Genomic DNA, 22,484 nt, shown 5'->3' on the forward strand with positions numbered 1-22,484 from the left:
ATTTCTTTACAAATATATTCTGATTTTATTTTTAGGTTCCCCCATGCCTGTCAGTAGTCCATATCCCAATCCATCTTTTTTGGGAACGCCATCTCCAGGTACTTTACTTTATCTGTTTTAAACTTAAAAACATTAACAAGCTAAAAACCTACCCAGAAGATTCTTTGGTTAATATGTGTCCCTAGTAGGAATTGCCAGTGGGAGTTCTCCTCCTTAAGACTTTTTTCTTACTGTAATTTAATTTGTAGACATTCTGGGAATGGGTGAAAATACATCAGTTAGTGAAAGGGACATCACAACTGCCATTACTGCCAGGTAACAGTGGTACTCAATTTGACAGAATGCCCTTGGTGCTATTCGTGGCAAATCCCTTACTTGGGTGCTAGGGTGAGAACAAGTTCTGAAATCACTCCTAATTAGCCTTGTTCCAGACGGAAGAGAAAGCAAAAATGTCATCAGTATTCCTTTACCTGTACCTAGCATTCCTCTCATATGACCTTGATATCTCAGGGCCCCACATTTGGACTTATATCAGATATTAAGGAAAACCAAGCGAAATGTCTAATTTATTGTGTAGTGCACATGAAGAAAAACATTTGTCATTGAAGGTTTGGAAACTTTTTAAAGGATTTACGTGTGTTCTAGGTGTGCTTTCTCCTACCATGTCAACACCAATGTATCTTCCTGGAAGCCAGTTGACTCAGCCTACTACAAATGTCGGTTGTATGACTGGGCCAGAGATGGTATATTCTGGCAAACACAATGGTATCTGCATTTACTTCTCTCGAATTATGGGGTAAGTTACTTAAGGAAAACACATTTAAAGTAGTTGTGTGACATTTTCTCTTTGTTCTTGGTTTTTGTTTTGTTTTGTTTTGTTTTTTTTAGTGAGGCAATTGGGGTTAAGTGACTTGCCCAGGGTCATGCAGCTAGTACATGTTAAGTGTCTGAGGCCAGATTTGAACTCAGGTACTCCTGACTCCAGGGCCGGTGTTCTATCCACTGTGCCACCTAGCTGCCCCTTCTCTTTGTTATAACATAATGTAACATAACTTTTTTTCATGTTTTAGTTGATAATATATTTTATTTAAACAAAACAGAGAAAATAAAATTCCTGGAAATAATTAAGAAAAACAGCCGCAAAAAGGGAAATTGTAAGTGATTTTATACAAGTCCATGCCCCTCTTGGTTTTTTTTTTTTTATTATTCAAATAAAAGGGAGGCTGTGTGCAACAAGGTAGCATCAGCATCCGTTGTATATTTTTTAAGTACTTACTGATACATGTTTTTACATTGTTTTCTTTGTTGTAAAATATCTTTCTCCCCTACAATACTCAGTAAACCATCCCTTATAAGAGAGAATAAGGAAATACGAAAAGTAAGTCAGCCCAGCCAATTAATATATCAACTAAATCCTGCGCCATATACAATGTTACGTACATGGAGGTTGCAAAAAAGAATGGGAGTTGCATTTTCTCTCCTTTTCTACACCTTGGTTTAGTTATTATAATTATTACACTGTTACATTTCACTTAAAAAATTAATTTGTTGATGTGCATATGTCTTTCCTGGCTCTGATTACCTCCACCTACGCCAGCTATGTAACTGCTTCTTTGACATCTTCATATATTTTTTAGAGATGATTTCAAGAGTCTCTTTTAGCAGCCTTACATAAACTAATTTACATTTTTTTTTCTTTCAACAAGTTTTATAGATGAAGTAAACTTGATTTTTTGCACAAAGCAGCTGATTTCTTGAGCATTGTGTGTGCTAGATGAAAGTCATTAGCGATGTTTAGATTGGGGGAAGGGGTCAATGCAATAATTAATTACATTTTTCTTCTGTGTTCCAGAAATATTTGGGATGCAAGTTTAGTTGTGGAGAGAGTATTCAAGAGTGGCAGCAGAGAGATTATTGCGGTAAGTGCGTGGTGCTGGTTTTAAGGGTTTGTTTGGGGTTTTTTTTGCTTTGTACTAATAAGTACAAAGGTGCTTTTTTAATCCTTTCATTTGTATACATTTTATTGATACTTTCTTTTTAAATATTATTGTAACTTTACGGGGACCCCTAATGTCTAAATCCTCCCAAGTAATAAATGTAATCAAAATGATAGACTAGCCATGTCTGAATCTGTACTTGGCTTTTAAATAAGAAATATTTTTGCGTGTTTGTACCTCATGACTTATCTCAAACAATTTCATTAAAACAATTTAAATGCAGAAGTTTAAATTTTTTAGAGAAAGCATGTAAATGATAATTATATCATATAGTTGTATTGAGTTTATCTTTTAAATATTCTATTTTATCTACTGCTAAAGACTATAGTATTGGAACTGTCTTGTTTACCTTTGCACTCCATCAGATTAGAATCAGTCTTAGAGATCTTACAGGTCATGAGGGCCAAAATCTTTATTTTATAGATGATGACACAGCTGAAGTGACCTGGAAATCTCTTTGTGTATCCCCAGCACTTAGCACAGTGCCTGATACATAGTAGGTGTTTAATACATATTTGTTGATTTACAAATATAAACCCAGTACGTTTCTCTCTTTTTTGCTTGTCTTTTTTTTTTTTTAACACTAAAGTTATGTCATCTTTTCAGCTCTGATGCTGTTTTATTTCCATATTTGTTTACCTACTAACCCTTTTGTTCTAGTCTCAATAAGAATCGGTGGGTAGCTTAGCTCCCTTTGTTGTTTTTGAAAATCTGACTTCTCACAGTGAACCCATCAAGTTATTTTTGTTCAATACTGAATGTTCTAGTTACTATGTATTTTATTTTGTAATGTAAAATTTTTCAGCTTTTTAAAATGTTCCTCTTATTTATAGATTGAAAGTAGTGTACCACCTCAGCTGCTAGAATCAGTGCTACAGGAACTAAAAGGTTTGCAAGAATTTCTGGACAGAAATTCACAGTTTGCAGGCGGACCCATTGGGAACCCACAGTAAGAACAAAACTTGTTTTTTTTTTAAATAAGTTTTTAATTTTGGATTAATCTTTTTTTATTTTTAAATATATAATTTCAGTCAAATCATCTTTTCATTATTTACTATAAAATGTTGTTCCATGTCTTAAAGAAATTTACATTAAATGATATTTTTCCAGGAGTAATCATTCTCAAATAAGGCAGACCTACTATATTTGTTTCACCTAAATATTAATGAGGAATATTCCTTCATTTATTCATTTTACCTTTATTTCTGCTAAAATTATCATGCCATCTTTATAGTAACTTTGGAATATCTTTTAAATTTGGACTCATGGCCAAATATTTGACATGCTTGGTTATTTGTCTCTCAGTTTCTCATAATTTCTTTTCCTTGGAAATATTAAAAGGGGCATATAGCTCTGATAGCATACTCTTTTGTACCCTCTTTTACCACCATTCTTCATACCAAGTTTTTGGAACTTCAAGGGTGATGGGAAACTAATGTAATTCAAATGAAATCTCCTCATTTATTTTAGCTGCCTAAATTTTTTATTCCAATTTCAGTGCTACCACTGCCAGAGTGCAACAGAGGCTGATTGGATTTATGCGTCCTGAAAATGGAAGTTCTCAACAAATGCAACAGGAATTACAGAGGAAGTTCCATGGTATGTTTATTATTCTGTGACTCTTTTTGTGTGTGTGAGGCAATTGGGGTTAAGTGACTTGCCCAGGGTCACACAACTAGTAAGTGTTAAGTGTCTGAGGTCGCTTTTGAACTCAGGTCCTCCTGACTCCAGGGCCAGTGCTCTATCTACTGCGCCACCTAGCTGCCCCATGTTTATTATTCTTGCAAAATTAAATGTGAATATTTCTAGTCTAGAGCGTCAATTAGTCTGATCTGCCAGTTGACAAATATTAACTTCTTGCTTTGTGCAAAGGTCTGTTCTTGGTTTTGAGAGAAACAAAGATAAAAGCAGGGCCTGATCCCTCTCTAGTAATTTGGACTAAGTGAATTTAAATTAAACCAGTTCACATGAAAACATAAAACTACCCTTATTTTCCATTTTACTCGGGTAAACTAATTGATGATGATAACCCAGCATCTGTAAAGTATTTTTGCATTAATTTTGGTCAAAATCTTCTTTTTAATTTAATCATTTTTTGTTAAAGTTAAGTTTTGTAAAAAAGTAAAAATTTTATCATGCTAAGGCTTTTTTGGTCATATACAAAATAAACTGATATGGATTTCACTCATATCTTTTTTCTTTGCTTTCATTTTGGTGGACGTACTTAACCAACAATACCATAACCCCAGTGAGCAGTATCCAAGAGAGAAGCCAAAAAAAAAATTAGGATGGAGAATTTCTTCTGTTGAAGTAATAGTAAAATGTTCACAACCATAAGATAGATATATTATGCCTTCTAAGAAGTTCCAGTGAACTCTGGTTTCATTAAAACTCATTTACCAGCCATTGAATCCTATGCATTTTAGTCAACTGTTTTGACTAAAAGAGCTTTCCTGGGGATGAGCATTGTCCCTGCACTTTACAGTTTTCATTTTATGTTAGTGATAGTGTCATGTTGTGTTCCCTAATAGCAATTCCTGAAATGTCTTTGAAATCTAATGTCAGCAACTGTAAAACACAAGCATTCTTAACCGTGGGTCCCTGAACTAATTTTAAAAATATTTTAATAAATGTGCTTCAATATAATCACTTTCTTTAATAGTACTTTGAATTTTATTATATGCATGTTAAGACATTCTGAGATGGGCTTTTCCAGTGTCAGAGAGGTCTGTGGCAAAGAAAAGGTGAAGAATGGCTGCTCCACTGTGTTCTTCATTGTAATTCTCTGCCCACATGCTAAACATGTCATTTCACCACTATACTATTTTACATTGATCTTTATTATGGAACTCCCTAAGTTTTATTTTTCCAGCAGAGGCCCAAGTGAGTGAAAAAATTTCACTTCAGGGGATCCAGCAGTTGGTTCGCAAATCATACCAGGCTTTAGCTTTATGGAAGCTTTTGTGTGAACATCAATTCACCGTCATTGTAGGAGAGCTTCAGAAGGTATTTTTTTGTTCATGTTACATATTAAGAGTAGAGTTCATATTGTTTCTTTAGATGTGCTTTTATTTACATTTACATTTATTTACAGTTTAGAGGAGTTTGGGGGAGGATTTGATTAATTTAAAATGATGATATTGGCAAATGATTATCCCAAAATAGTGTGAAGCATGGTTTCTGGTTATTAAAAACTGAATGTGAATGAGAGAGAATGAGTGTGTGTGCATATTGTTCTGGTTCATAATGTCTCTTTCCCCTAAGTAAGAGTTTTTAGAAAGTATTATTGATATTCCTTATTTGTCAGATAAAGTTGTTTTCTTGGAGAGATTCTTATTCTTTTTGAAGTTTAGAAAACTCAGGGTGGTGTGTTTTTCAAATTTATTGCTGCCACTGTACTTTATAAATAAATTGCTATTTCTATATTAATGGCTATTATGCCCTTTTTGGCAGTAAGCATTTATTATTAATTGATATTATATATTAGTAAAGTATTGACCCCATGTCTCCCTAACTTCTCATGGTCTCAGGCCTTCAGACCTACATTGTCCTAAGAGGAAGAGCATGCACCAAGAGAGAGCAAGGCCAGAGAGACTGGCAAGAGAGGGCAAAAAGAGCAGGACCCTCACAGGGTTTTATCCTCTTTTGATAGAGGCGGGTCATTATACATTGATCAAAGCTAATTGGTTAGCATCATTCAATTCCATTGGTTGATGTGACTTGAGGGTAGTCCAAATTAAAATGAACTCTACCTGATGACATAAGGGGAAAGTATGCAAAAGACCCTCCCTGAAGGGCAACGGTATAGTCCCTTGTCTGGGTGTGGTTTGATCCAGTCAGTTCTCTGAGCTAGACAGAAGAGTCTATCTCTATTTCTTTTGTTCCCTTGGGTTTGTCTCAGACAAGATTTGCTAGAGTTCTCTAGAACTAGACTGGGGAAGGGAGGCTGAAACTGATCGTAGGGCCCCCCCCCCCAAGAAATTCATTATTAATAATTATTTTATCACAGTGATGTTTCATCAGATACTTGTTTATTAATGAAAACAGTTCAGTGGTGACCTAAATAACAGTTTTTAGCTTTATTTAGCATTAACTGAAATTTGAGCTAGCTTTTAAGGATATTGATAACATAACCAGCAACTCAGTATTCACTTTGATTTATCTGAGGGATATCTCTGACTAGCTTTCTCTGTCACCAGTCTTCTGGGCTTCCTTCCTCCATCATTATATGGTGTGTGCTTTGGAAATGCTAAGTAAATAATAGCCTATATATAGAACATATAATTTGCTGCTCCTCCCTTCCACCCCATTTCCCCCACCCCAATCACATAATGAATTGCAAAGATAAATGTGAATCATTTTTGATTTGTTTAGTGTTTTGGACTCCCTAGATTCCTCTTGTTATCCAATTAGGATAGATTACCAACAGATTGTAATAATGTATTCAAAAGAGTTGACTAGCAGCCAGGAACCTGGGCTTTGATCCCAGCCTACTAATCTTGGACAAGTTAATTCCTCCAAGCCTTTGTTTTCTCATCCATGAAGGGGGAGAGGGGTGTGTTGGTGTTCTTTAAGGTTCTTTTTAGTTCAAATGCAATAATTTTATGGTTTATTTAGGAATGATGGTGTTTCCTTTGTAGTATGAATTTAGTGGATATTTGTGGTTTTTTTATCTACTAGAGAGAAATTTGTACGTATATAATCTTGCTTGGAAGTGTGAGTCTTCTATACTCTTCAGATACAGAGTGGTGTATTTTTTTTTTAGGAATTTCAAGAGCAATTGAAGATCACAACTTTCAAAGACCTGGTCATTAGAGACAAAGAGCTGACTGGAGCATTGATTGCTTCTCTTATCAACTGTTACATCAGAGATAATGCTGCTGTTGATGGCATCAGCTCACACTTACAAGACATCTGCCCTCTTCTCTATAGCACAGATGATGCAGTTTGTTCCAAGGTATGACGAGCTTACTAAAAAGGGTCTAGAATTCAGGAAGGTGTTACTTGTTAATGGGGTATGACCTGGAGCATTCTACATGCTTCACCTCTCTGGGTTCCATTTTTCTTCTCTTTATAATGAATTTGTTAGAATAGATGGTCTAAGATGTAAAGGGAACTTATGAATTTATCTTAAAATCTCTCTCTTTCATACAAAAAAAGTACTCATATCAGAATGCCTGAAATTAAATTAAAATATAAAACACTTCTTAAAAGTACAAGACAGGGGGCAGCTAGATGGTGCAGTGGATAGAGCACTGACCCTGGAGTCAGGAGTACCTGAGTTCAAATCCGGCCTCAGACACTTAACACTTACTAGCTGTGTGACACTGGGCAAGTCACTTAACCCCAATTGCCTCACTTAAAAAAAAAAAAGTACAAGACAGAATTGCAGTAAAAATTCAGCATTAGGAAAGTATACCATATACAATTATAGTTATTAGTAACTCAGATTTATTTAGTACTTAAAGGTTTACGAAGTGCTTTCCTATAAAACATTTTCCTATAAATCACTGATGATAACAAGTACAGCCTACCTTATAAGGTTGTTGTGAGGCTCAAATGAAATAATGTATGTAATGTTTTGTTTTGTTTTGGTGAGGCAGTTGAGGTTAAGTGACTTGCCCAGGGTCACACAGCTAGTAATTGTTAAGTGTCTGAGGCCGGCCTTGAACTCAGGTCCTTTTGAATACCGGGCCAGTGCTCCATCCACTGCATCACCTAGCTGCCCCTGTGATGTATTTTTAAACCATAAAGGACTATAGAAATATTTGTTATTTTCATTATTATGATTTCTCAACCCTGTGAGGTAGATTATTATTATTTATCTATCCATTATTATCTTCTCTTTTTTTTTTTTTTTGGTGGGGCAATGATGGTTAAGTGACTTGCCCAGGGTCACACAGCTAGTGTCAAGTGTCTAAGGCTGGATTTGAACTCAGGTCCTCGTGAATCCAAGGCCGGTGCTTTATCTACTGCACCATCTAGCTGCCCCATCTTCCCTTTTTATAAATGGGAATTTAAAGGCATCTACCCCCAAATAGATGTAGGTTTTTATTCATAATCTTCCTACATGGCGAATTTAAAGCAATATTCTTTCTTCCTTTATTTTTTAATTTTTTTATTTTTTGCGGGGCAGTGAGGGTTAAGTGACTTGCCCAGGGTCACAGAGCTAGTAAGTGTCAAGTGTCTGAGGCCGAATTTGAACTCAGGTCCTTCTGAATCCAAGGTTGGTGTGGTGCTTTATCCACTGTGCCACCTACCTGCCCCCTCTTTCTTCCTTTAAGTGAAAAAGATTAGAAAATTATCATTGTAACTTTTATACTAGGAATATCAAACATAAGTTTGATTTCTTAACTTTTATTAAAGATCTTTTGTCAAATGGCTTACTTTCTGCCCAACACTACTACAAAGAAGCAAATTTGTAATTTTTATTTTAGATTGTAATGATAGATAATAGAGTAAGATATGTGTTCTAGCCTAGAGTGAATATATTGGAATCCTTCTTTACCTTGTACAGATTTTTGCAGAGTCTGATTATCTATTTATGTTTAGGCAAATGAACTTCTTCAGCGGTCCCGACAAGTTCAGAGCAAACCTGAAAAGGAAAGAATGTTAAGGGAATCACTGAAGGAATATCAGAAAATTAGTAATCAAGTGGATCTTTCCAATGTTTGTGCTCAGTATAGACAAGGTGAGAAGCAAAGTGTCTTTTATGGTGTTTTTTATCATGGATGATCAAGGTTGGATAATAGAATATAGAGGCACAACAGATAAGGAAAGTTATAACCGGAGAGCATCTTGACAAAGTGAAGTCTTAACTAATTTATCTTTAAGTAGCTAAGGAACTGAACCTTTAATTTAGTTATACGAGGTAAATGATATTCATACTTCTTCATTTTAATGAGCCTGATATGGTAGCATCAAAGTATGCCCTATATTGATCACAGTGATTATGTGACATCAACACTGCTTTCTGCAAACATTTCAGTGCTTTTTTTTGTTTGGACATTTAAAACTTTACACCCTATTCCTTTTTCTGCCTTGGTTTAAACAGACTCTTTGTTCTATATGTATGTGTTTTCTTAGGTTTAAAAAAACATTTTAAATTGAATTTTTATACATTAGATACATAATTTTAAATTTATTCAAAGTGATCCTTATTTTGTTTGATAGAAAGTTAGTCAGGGTCCGTATTCCATTCAGCCAATATTTATTGATGTACCTGTGGTTTGACAGAGCATTGTTCTAGCAACTGGGAGAAACAATAGACAAGTCCCTTCTTTCTTGGAGCTTTACAGTCCTGGGCACCTTCTAGAGGAGAGTAAGAAAGACCAACAGATAGCTAAATGTAAAATATAGAGAAGTCCAGCATAAAGTGGTATGTGCAGTTCAAGAGGGAGGTAATTAGGGGCAGCTAGGTGGTGCAGTGAATAGAGCACTGGCCCTGGAGTCAGGAGGACCTGAGTTCAAATCTGGCCTCAGACATTTAACACTTACTAGCTGTGTGACCCTGGGCGAGTCACTTAACCCCAATTACCTCACTTAAAAAAAAAAGGGGAGGTAATTAACCAATTGAGGAATGATAAAAAAAATTAATATAAAAACAGGAATTTAGCATGTTTAGAAGAGGAGGAGAGTAGACATCTCCTGCTTGGGAAACAGATTCATCAGAGACACAGAAATAGGAAGGCTTAGTGCAGAAAGTATTTGGGAATAAATAATAATCCATTTAAAAAAGTTTATTCAATATTAAAGGTAAGTGATAATGAGTACCAGTACAAAGGTGGTGACATTTAAAGTTAAAGAGGGAACAGATGTGGATGTTGAGAGAGAGAGAGAGAGAGAGAGAGAGAGAGAGAGAGAGAGAGAGAGTAAAATTGACAGGACTTGATCAGGGGCTAGATATGAGAGATAAGGGTTGAAAAGCATGAAAGACAGCATTAAAAATAAAATAGGAAGAAAATTGATGATGTAACTTACAAATTCAGGAGGAGGAGCCAATTTAGAAAGAAGGATGTTAAGTAGAGATTGATTTTGAATTTCTTCATCCTCAATAAGGAACTGAAAACCACAGGCATACTAAGATTTTAAGGTATTAAAAAATAGAGGAAATTTTTGAAAATGTATTTAATTTATCTTCTTGGGTATGTTAGTACCTTGAGTCATACCGTCTGTGGAACACAAAAGAACCAATTATTTTGTTTGTTTGGTTTTTGTTTTGTTATTTTGTGGGACAGTGAGGGTTAAATGACTTGCCCTGGGTTGCACAGCTAGTAAGTGTCAAGTGTTTGAGGCTGGATTTGAACTCAGGTCCTCCTGAATCCAGAGTCAGTGCTTTATCCACTGCATCACCTAGCTACTTCCCAGAACCAATTTTTTATGATGATAATGGTGATGACTATGACACCAAGATACCAGAAGTAAAGTTTGCCGATAATATATTACTTTTGTGTGCTTGCTGAGAAAAGGATGCATTTCATTATTCATTTGTCAGCGAATCTGTGTTCTCTTATCTGGTTGCTTCTTTCAGTGGTGCTGATCACAACCTATCTTTTCTTTCCCATCTCGGGGGGTGCCTTGTAGTACACAGGCCATCCAGCCTGACACATGATGATTGGCCCATCACTTTAAAGAATATGTTTATATATTCTAATATTATTTTAATCTATTTTAATTCATTCCTTATTAATAACCCTTTTTGTCCCTCCTTCCTACCCTTCCCAGTTAAAAAAATAATAAGCATGCAGAGTCAATCAAAACATATTCCTATACGAGCTGTATGCAAAAATGTGCCACATTCTGCAAGTTTAGCCCATCACTTCTCTGTCATGATATGGGTAGCATTCTTTATCACTGATTCTCTCAGACCATGGTTAGTCACTGCATCATGGGCCTGTTCTTTTTAAGGGTAGCTAATAGTTACTGAGTGTTTTAACGTTTGCAAAGTGCTTTACATCTTTTTTCCCATTTGATCATTACATCAGCCCTATAAGGTAAGTGCTGTTTCCCCCATTTTACAGATGAAGAAGGGTAGCACGGGAGTAAATGTCTGATGAAGGGTTTGAACTAAGGTTGTCCTGACTCCAAATCCAGCGCTATCCGCTGGGCCGCCTGTCTTATTTGTCTGGTCATATATCTCTTTGATGATATGTCTTCTGCATTTTGTGTATACTCTATCATTTGATAATGTGCTGCGGCCTATTTGCACCCACCATACATCTCTCCATTTTCCTTTGGATTACCTTCAGTTTGGATTCTTCACATGTGATTCTCCATGATTCATAGCCAGCTAACTAATATAATCCCCAAACTGTCATTTTTTTCCCCCTTTCCATTAGTGCGTTTTTATGAGGGTGTTGTGGAACTCTCACTCGCGGCTGCTGAGAAAAAAGATCCTCAAGGGCTTGGACTCCATTTCTATAAACATGGAGAGCCAGAAGAAGATACTGTGGGACTGCAGGCTTTCCAAGAGAGGTTAGTTGACAACCCTAATGATTACATTCTGCTTTTTGTTGTTTTCCCATTTGAAACAGTTTTGGTTTTAACTGGCCCATACATGTTTATTAAAAATAGTTTTAACTTCATTGTGAATTATGTTTTTTCACTCTTATTTTTTATTTTTAAAAATTTTTTTGTTTTGAGTTCCAAATTCTATTCCTCTTTTCCTCCCTCTCTTCCCCCTCCCTGAGAATGGTCAGCAATAGGTTATACATGTACATGTACTGTTATATAGAACATTTCCATATTAGTAATTTTGTGCATGAATACTCAAAAGAAAAAAATGAAAGAAAGTGAGAAACGGCATGCTTCAATCTCTATTCAATCAATATCAATTCTTTCTTTGGAGGCAGAGAGTATTTTTCATCATTAGTCCTTTGGGATTGTCTTAGATCATTGTATGCAGGGTCAACAAATGCTAAGTCAACGAATTATATTTTTAGTGATAGTTTGAACAGTTAGTTTCTGTTCTAACTAAAGTTTATTACTTTGTAAATTTAGGGTAGAGCTTCCAAAAGTCTGCACATTGGTAAGCTGATTTAAAATAGTTGAGCCATTTTTGGTATTTGTTTTCATTATATCATCAGTTTTTATGTTTGAAAAGGAATTTGCAAGTGTGTTTGAAAAAAGTCATTGTGTAACCTCTGGTTCTCTTAATGCAAAATAAAAGTATAAACTGCATAATTTTATTCATACATACCCCTATTAATTTTTCTCAAATTGAAATGTTTACTTAAATGAGTAAAATTTAAGCTAGTATATAATGGTATCTTGTAAATTTTTGCAGGTTGAACAGTTACAAGTGCATTACAGATACACTTCAGGAACTTGTCAATCAGAGTAAAGCTGCTCCTCAGTCTCCTAGTGTGCCGAAAAAGCCAGGTCCTCCAGTTTTGTCATCTGACCCCAATATGCTGAGTAATGAAGAAGCAGGACATCATGTAAGGAGTTGGGTTTTGAAACACAGTTTGTAGTGGTTTATAGAAAGCCTTGGGAAAATATGTATGTCTTAGAAATTGTTCCTAAAGTGTTCCTAACATATGACACAACTTGCACTGTATCAAAGCCATTAATTAACTACACTGTAGCACATTCTAGGCTCTGAAGAAAGTGCAAATTTCTGCTTATTAATAATTTTCATAACTTAGTATGTATATACATATATAACGATATAGATAATCTCAATCATCTATAAATTTTTACAATATTCTCATTGCATATTATCTGTCCTTAGTTTGAACAAATGCTTAAATTGGCTCAGCGTTCTAAAGATGAACTCTTTAGCATTGCTCTTTACAACTGGCTAATACAAGCAGACCTTGCAGACAAACTGCTGCAGGTAAGAATGCTATGGGATTTGGGGTGGTTTTTTCATATTTTAATTCTTTTATTACTGTTAGGGTGACATATACCTAAGTACCCATATAAGAACTAAGAATTGTGCTCTCTCATCACTTGTTAATATGGATGTCTTTTCTCAGTCTGGAAAATAGGTAGTGTTCTCATCTTCATTGTTGACAGGAATAGCTAATGTGTATATGTAGGCACTGCCTATGTCTGTGTATCACAGTTTGCTTTGCTTTAAATACAGTAGGGAACAAGCTGTTAAAAGCAATACTGCCAATGAGCTTACATAAAGTTTTTTGGTTGGGGGGGGCGGGGTTGGTGAGGCAATTGGGGTTAAGTGACTTGCCCAGGGTCACACAGCTAGTAAGTGTCAAGGGTCTGAGGCCAGATTTGAACTCAGGTCCTCCTGAATCCAGGGCCAGTGCTCTATCCACTGGGCCACCTAGCTGCCCACCGCCCCCCCCCCCCAAAAGTTTTTTAAAGGCCTTTTTAATGAAAATGATCTCCTTTTTTTTTTAACTTGTTTTTAAGATTTTGTTTTTATGTTTTCTTGATTTGCTTAATGAGATTCAATTACACTTTAAAAGATGTGTGTTTTGTAGTTTTATTTCAGTGGTGTGTACATATTCAGCAATTAGTAAATGCTTTTAACTGACTTTATAAATCTTCCAGATTTCTTCCCCATTTCTGGAGCCACATCTGGTCCGCATGGCTAAGGTTGATCAAAACAAAGTTCGTTATATGGATTTACTCTGGAGATACTTTGAGAAGAACAGGAGTTTTAGTAATGCTGCTCGAGTATTGGCTAAACTAGCTGATATGCATAGGTATGAAAAAGGTTTTGTTTCAGTGTGAGAAATATTTGAAAATCTAGTTAATTCTGAAATGACTCTGAAGTTTTGGAAGAACACTAAAACTTGAGTCATTCAGGTGGTACTAACTTAGAGGTCACTTGGAGTTGCTTGAGCTGTAATTTGCCTTTTTTCTCTATGCCTTTGAACACGTGGACAGCTTGGTGGTGCAGTAGTAGATAGAGCACTGGGCTTGGAATCAGGAAGACTCATCTTCATGAGTTCCAATCTGGCCTCAGACACTTATTAGGTTTGTGACCTTGGGCAAGCCACTTAACTCAGTTTGCCTCATCTGTAAAATAAGCTGGAAAAGGAAACGGCAAACCACTCTAGTATTTTGCCAGGAAAATTCAAATGGGGTCACAGAGAGGCAGACATGACTGAAACAGCTGAACAGGTTCTACTCTACTCTTCCCAGCTCAGGCTTTATCTGGAACCTTTCTAAAAGAAAAGCACCAGGATATTGAGAGAACTCGAGAATGCCATATGAAGATTGCTTGAATGAATTAGTGATGTTTAGTCAGGAAATTTGTGAAGACTCAGTGGGGGCATGAATGAGAAGCATTTGAAAGGTTTTCATGTACAAGTAGGTAGGAGAAGAGACTTATTCTGCCTGGTCCCACAGGAACAAACTAGAAGCAATGGGTAGAAGTTATAGAAAGACAAGTTTTGATGGGCTGCTTCTGGAAACATTCATTGGAGGTCTTGAGGCAGATTCAAGGTTGTCAAGGGGGTTCTTGGTCAGATGGAGGTTACTCTGGCCAGCCTCAGAGCCTCCTTCCAGCCATTGGATTCTGTGATTCAGTTGATAATAACCCATTTTCAGGACCATTTATTCGAGAATAATCTTTGCTAGTAGCTATTAAATAGAACTACTGGGTTTGCCTAAAAGTAATTTAACTATATTTCTTTTTAATTATTTTATAGTTCTAAATGTTCAGTAATTCAAACTGACCACTCCAAATGATTCAATTAGTATAAGTAATGAGTACTATAATAACAAGATATGTGTTGAAATAAATTTTGGCCATTTTAACTAGGCTTTTTTTATGTTGATGTCATTGAAACTTAAGCAAACTATTCATCCCTCATTCTTAAATGAACAGCTTAGATAAATTAAATATGTAGGTAATCAGAACCCCATTTTAATGGATAGATTTGTTGGAAAAGGCAGTTAATTCAACAAGAATTATTAATCAATTTTATATGCAAGATTTTAGGAAGATGAGAATACCCATAGGGTTGCCTAGCCATGATTTTACCTATTTGTGGTGAAACCTGCGAAGCCAAGCTTTTGGCCGGTACCACATGATGATATTTTTCTTGCAGCAGTTTTATACTTTTAAATTCTGTCGTTTGTGGTAATGATATGACAGTAATTTACAGTGTATATTTTTCTATTTTAGTATCATCCCTAACCATGGCATCTGAAAGAGTAACAAAAGCTAGTGTGCTGGGTAACCCAAAAAGAGAAACAGTATGCTTTCCTTTTGGGGTTTCCCTTGTCTAAATACAGCTGCATCTTTTTCCATATGGCAGTCAAGGGAGAGGAGTTTGCTAAGGACCAGACCTCTTAGAAAAGATGAAGTTTGATCTTAAGAACCCCTCGGGACATTACTAAAACTAGTCAACTTAATCTGTTTCTTTAAGAAATTTCATATCAATTTGTTTTTACTTTAAGAGCATGTGGAACCCTAAACTTTACCTTCACAGTAGCTCAGGTTCCTTGTGGAATGTCTCAAAACTAGCCTCCCAGGGGTGGAGAGGGCAGCCTATACTTACTGATCTGAGGAGCAGAATGGAGGAAGGCCAAGGAAGAAAAATTAAGGAGCTTTAAAGTCTCTTAAAAAACAGAGAAAGCAAAGGACTTAGTTAATTCTTGGACTGTATTGGTATTCATTGCACTGCAACAATTATCTACCTTAAGGATATAGCTCATACTTAGAGAGTTCTTTAAGATTTGCCAACTGCTTTACATATATATGTAAATGGGATACCATTTGATCTTTACAACATCCCTGGGAGGTAGGTGTTATTATCCTCATGATCCAAATGATGAAATTGAGTCTGAGAAAAGTGGCCAGGGTCACACAATTTATTAGTAAATGTCTAGGGTGGGATTTGGACGAGTCATCCTGATTCAAGACCAGCATCTACCCAGTGCCCCTGGAAGAGTGTACAGTGTAACCTTTGTGGAGCTCTGAAGTGCTCATTCTGTAAACAATTAGAGCATTGTTTTGTTGGTCATGGAATCCCATCCTATTCCTTTCCTAGGTGACTTCTTTAGAGAATCTACATTGTTTTGTCTTAGTGTAATTATCATATTAAATGCTGGTTTTGGTGCCTGGAAGGCTGCCTGAAATCATGGACTGAATGTTCTGAAAGAGAAAATGAATAAAATTTTTCAGTGAAGATAGAAAACAGAAAACATTTAAATTTGGTATTTATTGTTTCATTTCCTTATTTATACAATCCATGCAAAATAGTTATGTTTTTTAATCTTCATGTGATAGGTGACAGAGTGTGGTGTGTTGTATCATACAGATAGTCTCCTGCTCATCCTAGCCACTTGTTTCCTCATTCCTGCATTACTTAAGCACCTGGTCTATCTGATATCATTGTTTCATCGTAGTCTGCTCCCAGGCCCATACTTTGAGCTGCCCCCAGGCCAGAGGTCTGAAGCATCTCCTCCTCTGTCCATGAACCTCTGTTTAAAAAAAACAAACCCTACAACTGTTCCATTCATATATGCTTTTAATTTTTTTTATCTTTTTTTTTTTTAAGTGAGGCAATTGGGGTTAAGTGACTTTCCCAGGGTCACACAGCTAGTAAGTGTTAAGTGTCTGAGGCCAGATTTGAACTCAGGTACTCCTGACTCCAGGGCTGGTGCTCTATCCACTGCGCCACCTAGCTGCCCCCCCATATATTCTTTTAAATGTGCAGAAAGGACAGGAGGAAGAATCCCTTCAAGAAACAGGCTTAGGAAGCTTTGGAAATTAGCTAAGGTGATTAATTCAGGAAATGTTTGAGGCTTTTACCATGGTCACTCTTTCTGATACTTGATACTCTCTGACTACTGCTCAAGGTTGGGAGCCATGTTTGATACATCTCTTAGCTTCCCCACAGCAGCACACTATAAGTAATAAAATCTTACAGATGGATACCAGCAGAAAATGCTGCTTTAGGAGTTTTTAGTACTTGTCAATAGTTTAAAATGCCCTTTTATATTCATTTTAGGCATATTGCTTCATCTTAACGTGGGCCTTGGTGGTTGAGGCACCTAATTTAAAGCAACTGGTTTTTTTTTTTTCCTTCAGCACTGAAATTTCACTTCAGCAGCGTCTGGAATATATTGCTCGTGCCATTCTCAGTGCTAAAAGCTCCACTGCCATTTCATCTATAGCTGCAGATGGGGAATTCCTTCACGAACTTGAAGAAAAGATGGAAGTAAGGAAGATGGGTCATTGATACTCCAGGAAGCATCTGCCTCGCTGTTTAATACGTCTATAAATATAGCAACCGCCAGCGATTTCATGCTTTCCTTTTTGTCCATGTTTTACTACAATAACAATGCTGAGGGTGGGGGAAGTATTTTTTAAATCAACCATTTGGGTTGTCTAGATATAACCAGCATCTATCTGACAAATACTGGCCGTATGACCTTGGGCAAATTACTTAACTTCTTAGCATTCCTGGCACCTCTCTAACTTTCTGAAAAGGTGACAACCTGCATAAATAGAGTTCCTCATTGGGAGCTTGTTGTGGAAGTGGAGGTGGGGAAGAGAATAAGCAGTTATATATAATGCTTACTTTGTACTGGCCCTGTGTTCCTCTCAGCAACCCTATGAGTTAGGTAGTATTGCTATCCCCATTTTACATTTGAGGAAACGGAGGCAAAGAGGTTAAGTGACTTACCCAGGGTCACACAGCTATTAAGTGTCTGAGGCCGGATTTAAATTCAGGTCTTACTGACTCCAGGCCCAGCAGCGCCCCCTGGCTCAGTCTATAACAGTGATCTACCTTAATGAAATAACATCACAACAGTCAAAAGAGATGTTGCTGTTGTTTGATAATTTTACATATGTCTTTTCTAAGGGACAGCCAGCAGCATTTTTTTGTTTACTATAATTTCAGGAAATTGTAACAGGTCTTATGGGGTCCACATGGTAAAGAGTTGTTGGTTTACTGGAGGATTTTATTTCTTAATTATTTTCCTTTCATAACTTAAAGTCCCCATTATTTTACCAAAAAAAAAGTGTCCTTTTTTTTTTTTTAATTAGGTTGCTAGGATCCAGCTTCAGATACAAGAAACATTACAAAGGCAGTATTCCCATCATTCTTCAGTTCAAGATGCAATTTCACAGTTAGATTCTGAGCTAATGGACATAACCAAGGTAATAAAAAGAAAGACAAGACTGTTGTAAGAGCTTTTAGAATTTTTCACCTAAAATGCAAAATAAGTTTACTGGTTTGGTTTATATTACGTGGTTTCGGGGGGTTCCATTAAAGAAAGATTCCTTAGAGTCTGAAGGCCAGAAAAGTTTTAGTAGTTCAGAATCACCTTGCTGGTATTTCCAAAGGTAACTACTACTTTATTTGAAAAGAGCAGGTCGGCTTTCCTAGCCGTAGTGAAAAATACCCTGATAACTTTTAGGAACAAACTAACCCTGAAAAGGTGTTTAATTTTGCTTTGTTTTTTCTCTTATAACAAGCAATTACCAACCTCCACCCCTCCCTTCAGAAGCATTCACTTTTTTATGTACTTTTCAGTCCTTTTCCACTCAGCATTTTGACCATGACTTTTCCTTTCCATTTGAATTATCCTTATTTCTAGATTTGAGGCCCCTATATTAATTACTAATTAGTACCAGAGTTATTTATTCTAAAAAAAAAATAATAAACCCCAAACATTATTTTAAAGTAGGACTTTTTAAAGAAGGAATTTCCTTCCATGTTATCAACTTTCCCTTTCTTTTTTTCTTAATAAAGTATTTTATTTTATTTTCCCGTTACATGTAAAGATAGTTCTCAACTTTTGTTCATACAAGCTTTCCTCCCTCCCCCCTCCCCTAGACAGCAGGTAATCTGATATAGGATATATATATATATATATATATATATATATATATTCTGCATTAGTCATGTTATAAGAGAAAAATCAGAGCAATGAGGAAAAACCTCAAAATAGAAAAACAACAACAGCACCAAAACCAAAAGAAATAGTATAGTTCATTGAGCATCTATACTCCACAGTTCTTTTTTTTTTTTTTCCCCTGGATTTGGAGATCCTCTTCCATCATGAGTTCCCTGGAACTCTTCTGTACTGTTGCATTGGTGAGAAGAATATAGTCCATCACAGTAGATCAACACATAATGTTGATACTGTGTACAATGTTCTTCTGGTTCTGCTCATCTCACTCATCATCAGCCCACGCAAGACCCTCCAGGTTTCTCTGAACTCCTCCTGCTCATCGTTTCTTACAGCACAGTAGTATTCCATTACATTCATATACCACAACTTGTCCAGCCATTCCCCAATTGATGGGCATCCCCTCAACTTCCACTTCCTTGCTACCACATAAAGAGCAGCTATAAATATTTTTGTACATGTAGGTCCTTTTCCCCTTTCCATGATCTCTTTGGGGAAAAGACCCCAAAGTGGTATTGCTGGGTCAAAGGGTATGCACAGCTTTATAGCCCTTTGGGCATAATTCCAAATTGCTCTCCAGAATGGTTGGATCAGTTCACAGCTCCACCAACAATGCATTAGTGTTCCAATTTTCCCACAGCTTCTCCAGCATTTATTATTTTCCTTTTTTGTTATTTTAGCCAATCTGATAGGTGTCAGGTGGTATCTCAGAGTTGTTTTAATTTGCATTTCTCTGATCATTAGAGATTTAGAGCATTTTTTATATGGGAATAGACAGCTTTGGTTTCTTCATCAGAAAACTGCCTGTTCATATCCTTTGACTATTTCTCAATTGGGGAGTGACTTGGATTCTTATAAATTTGATTTAGTTCTCTATATATTTTAGAAATGAGGCCTTTATCAGAAGTACTGGCCATAAAAATTGTTTCCCAGGTTCCTGCCTCCCTTCTAATTTTGGATGCATTGCTTCTGTTTGTACAAAAATTTTTTAATTTAATGTAGTCAAAATCATCCATTTTGCATTTTATGATATTCTCTATCTCTTGTTTGGTCATAAACTGTTTTCCTTTCCAAAGATCTGAAAGGTAGACTATTCCTTTCTCTCCTCATTTACCTATGGTATCACCTCTTATGTCTAAATCATGTATCCATTTTGACCTTATTTTAGGATAAGGTGTAAGATGTTGGTCTATGCCTAATTTCTGCCATACTATCTTCTAATTTTCCCAGCAGTTTTTGTCAAATACTGAGTTCCTATCCCAGAAGCTGGAGTCTTTGGGTTTATCAAACACTACATTACTAGTGTCATTTACTACTGTGTTTCCTGTGCCTAGCCTATTCCATTGATCCTCCACTCTATTTCTTAGCCAGTACCTGATAGTTTTGATGACTACCGCTTTATAGTAAAGCTCCCAACTTTCCCTTTCTTAAAAGGGTATTTTTGTCATATTTCAGATCTCAGTTTTAGGGGGAAAAAAACCTAGTTAATATGTTTTATTTAACTTACAGTATCATTCAGGTTTCACTAGATTAGTTCTCTGCATTTATATTCTTCTTTGGTAAATCTGTTGTTTACTTTCTCAGCTCTGTTTTATGATTTAATTTATTTTTTTTGTGTTTTTTTCCCTTCCCCCCCCCCCCCAACCTGCAGCTTTATGGAGAGTTTGCTGATCCATTCAAACTTGCTGAGTGTAAACTTGCAATAATTCATTGTGCTGGTCATTCAGACCCTATCTTGGTACAAACACTTTGGCAAGATATCATAGAAAAGGGTAAGTACTTGGATATACTGATAAAATTATATAAATGACTTGGAAGAAATAAGAAAATCACTAGTTGCCCCAACATCAAGAACAAGTAAAAATCATGTTTACATGAATGGCTGAGTGCAGTGATGTGGATTGCCAAAATTACAAATTTAATTTATCATTCTAGCTTCTTTTTTTTTTTAATTTAATTTAATTTTTTTTTTAAGTGAGGCAATTGGGGTTAAGTGACTTGCCCAGGGTCACACAGCTAGTAAGTGTTAAGTGTCTGAGACCAGATTTGAACTCAGGAACTCCTGACTCCAGGTCCGGTGCTCTATCCACTGCACCACCTAGCTGCCCCTAATTTATCATTCTAAACATTGGTGTATTCTGACCAGAGAGAAAGTTGTATTTCTGTCATGTGGCAGATGTTATCTTTGAAAAATCACCCTGCAAGAGTAACAGGTGCCTGCCTTAAACCACCCTCATGGCGGCCACTCTGGCAGGCATAGCAGAAGAGCCAGCATTAGTAGGCCAGAATACACTAATGGTGTTCATGAGAGTTTAAGTGGTAGACCTCTTTTAGGCCATTTTTGTAAATTTTAACTTTTGATAGAAACATAAATGTGACAGATTTCTTTCTTCCTTGCAGAGTTGAACGACAGTGTGACGATGAACTCCGTAGATAGAATGCAGGCTCTTAGTCTGAAAATTGTGCTACTTGGCAAAATTTATGCTGGCACACCTCGATTTTTTCCTTTAGGTAAGCAGTGAACATTGGAGATATAGATATTTGCGTATAGATATTAGCATTCAACTGCTACAACAAATTGGGTTTTTTCTTTTTTTTACTGCATTGGTAACGTTTTATAATTGCTACATCTGTGATGTGATCAGTGTTATAGCTCTAAGAAGGACTGGGATTTCAGAATACCTCAATGGACCATGCTGCATTAATTGTTGTGGGGTGTTTTATTTTTATCTGTAAGTTAAAAGAGAGACATTAGGATAAAAATGTTTACTTCAAACTAATATTATAATATCTGCTTTTAATTATTTGTTTTTTAAAGTGCATTTGCACAGACAAAAGAAAGCAAAATATTTACTAAAAAAAAAGGTATGCAAAATGTGATCCATAAATATGTGGTTATTTATGGATTGCATTTTGCACACTTTTGTCCCACGTTTGTCCCATACAAGTTTTTTGCACAGTAATCCTATGTCTGGTCCTCTTGTAGCCTTTTTTAGTGTCACATACATGGCACCTTTGGGCTAGAGAAGCATTGTTGCTATAACTTCATGTGCCACTTGGACAATTTCCAGTTAACTTCCTTGCTCACCTTTACAATGTGTTTTTTTTGTTTTCATTTTCTTTTTTACTGACATTTTATTCACTTTATTTGCATAGTTCTAAATTTCTGGCCAAAACAGTTGTGCTGATTCACAGCTTTACCACAAATGCATCAATGTGCCTATTTTTTCACAACTCCTTCAACCCTAACTATTCCCATCTTTTCTCATCCATGGTAATTTCTGGGTGTGAGGTAAAACTTCAGAATTGTTTTGATTTGTATTTTTTCTCATCATTAGTAATTTAGAGCATTTTTCCATGGCTATTATTAATTTGCAGTTTTTCTTTTGAGTACTGTTTGTTTACCATTTATCTTTTGGGAAATTACTTATAGTCTTTTATATATTTGTTGTCCTTCTGTCTTGGATTCCAAATCATTATCTAAGAAATTTTATAGAGACTTTTTTTTCCCAAGTGAACTATCATTCTTTTTTTTTTAATTATAAAACTATTTTATTATTTTCCAGTTACATGTAGAGATGATTTTCAACATTTGTTTTGATATCTAGTTTCAAATTTTTCTCCCTCCCTTCCCTCTCCCCA

At 36.0% G+C, this 22,484-nt stretch overlaps 1 protein-coding gene across 2 annotated transcripts in view; it reads left to right on the plus strand.

The window, feature by feature from the left end:
- NUP155 (nucleoporin 155) overlaps nucleotides 1-22,484 on the plus strand; it is a 57,598-nt gene that overhangs the window by 27,817 nt on the left and 7,297 nt on the right. The window contains exons 17-32 of one of the 2 annotated variants that reach the window (XM_043977428.1): nucleotides 36-98; nucleotides 646-796; nucleotides 1,853-1,919; nucleotides 2,831-2,946; nucleotides 3,496-3,596; nucleotides 4,870-5,003; nucleotides 6,763-6,954; nucleotides 8,550-8,688; nucleotides 11,336-11,471; nucleotides 12,283-12,436; nucleotides 12,730-12,834; nucleotides 13,515-13,669; nucleotides 17,011-17,140; nucleotides 17,974-18,087; nucleotides 20,494-20,614; nucleotides 21,243-21,353. In XM_043977428.1, coding sequence (XP_043833363.1) covers nucleotides 36-98; nucleotides 646-796; nucleotides 1,853-1,919; nucleotides 2,831-2,946; nucleotides 3,496-3,596; nucleotides 4,870-5,003; nucleotides 6,763-6,954; nucleotides 8,550-8,688; nucleotides 11,336-11,471; nucleotides 12,283-12,436; nucleotides 12,730-12,834; nucleotides 13,515-13,669; nucleotides 17,011-17,140; nucleotides 17,974-18,087; nucleotides 20,494-20,614; nucleotides 21,243-21,353 — 1,989 coding nt within the window. The remainder of the gene's footprint in view (nucleotides 1-35; nucleotides 99-645; nucleotides 797-1,852; nucleotides 1,920-2,830; nucleotides 2,947-3,495; nucleotides 3,597-4,869; nucleotides 5,004-6,762; nucleotides 6,955-8,549; nucleotides 8,689-11,335; nucleotides 11,472-12,282; nucleotides 12,437-12,729; nucleotides 12,835-13,514; nucleotides 13,670-17,010; nucleotides 17,141-17,973; nucleotides 18,088-20,493; nucleotides 20,615-21,242; nucleotides 21,354-22,484) is intronic. The other variant, XM_043977429.1, reaches the window with a different exon arrangement.

The sequence above is a fragment of the Dromiciops gliroides genome, chromosome 1, assembly GCF_019393635.1.
Source record: "Dromiciops gliroides isolate mDroGli1 chromosome 1, mDroGli1.pri, whole genome shotgun sequence".
NCBI lineage: Eukaryota > Metazoa > Chordata > Mammalia > Microbiotheria > Microbiotheriidae > Dromiciops > Dromiciops gliroides.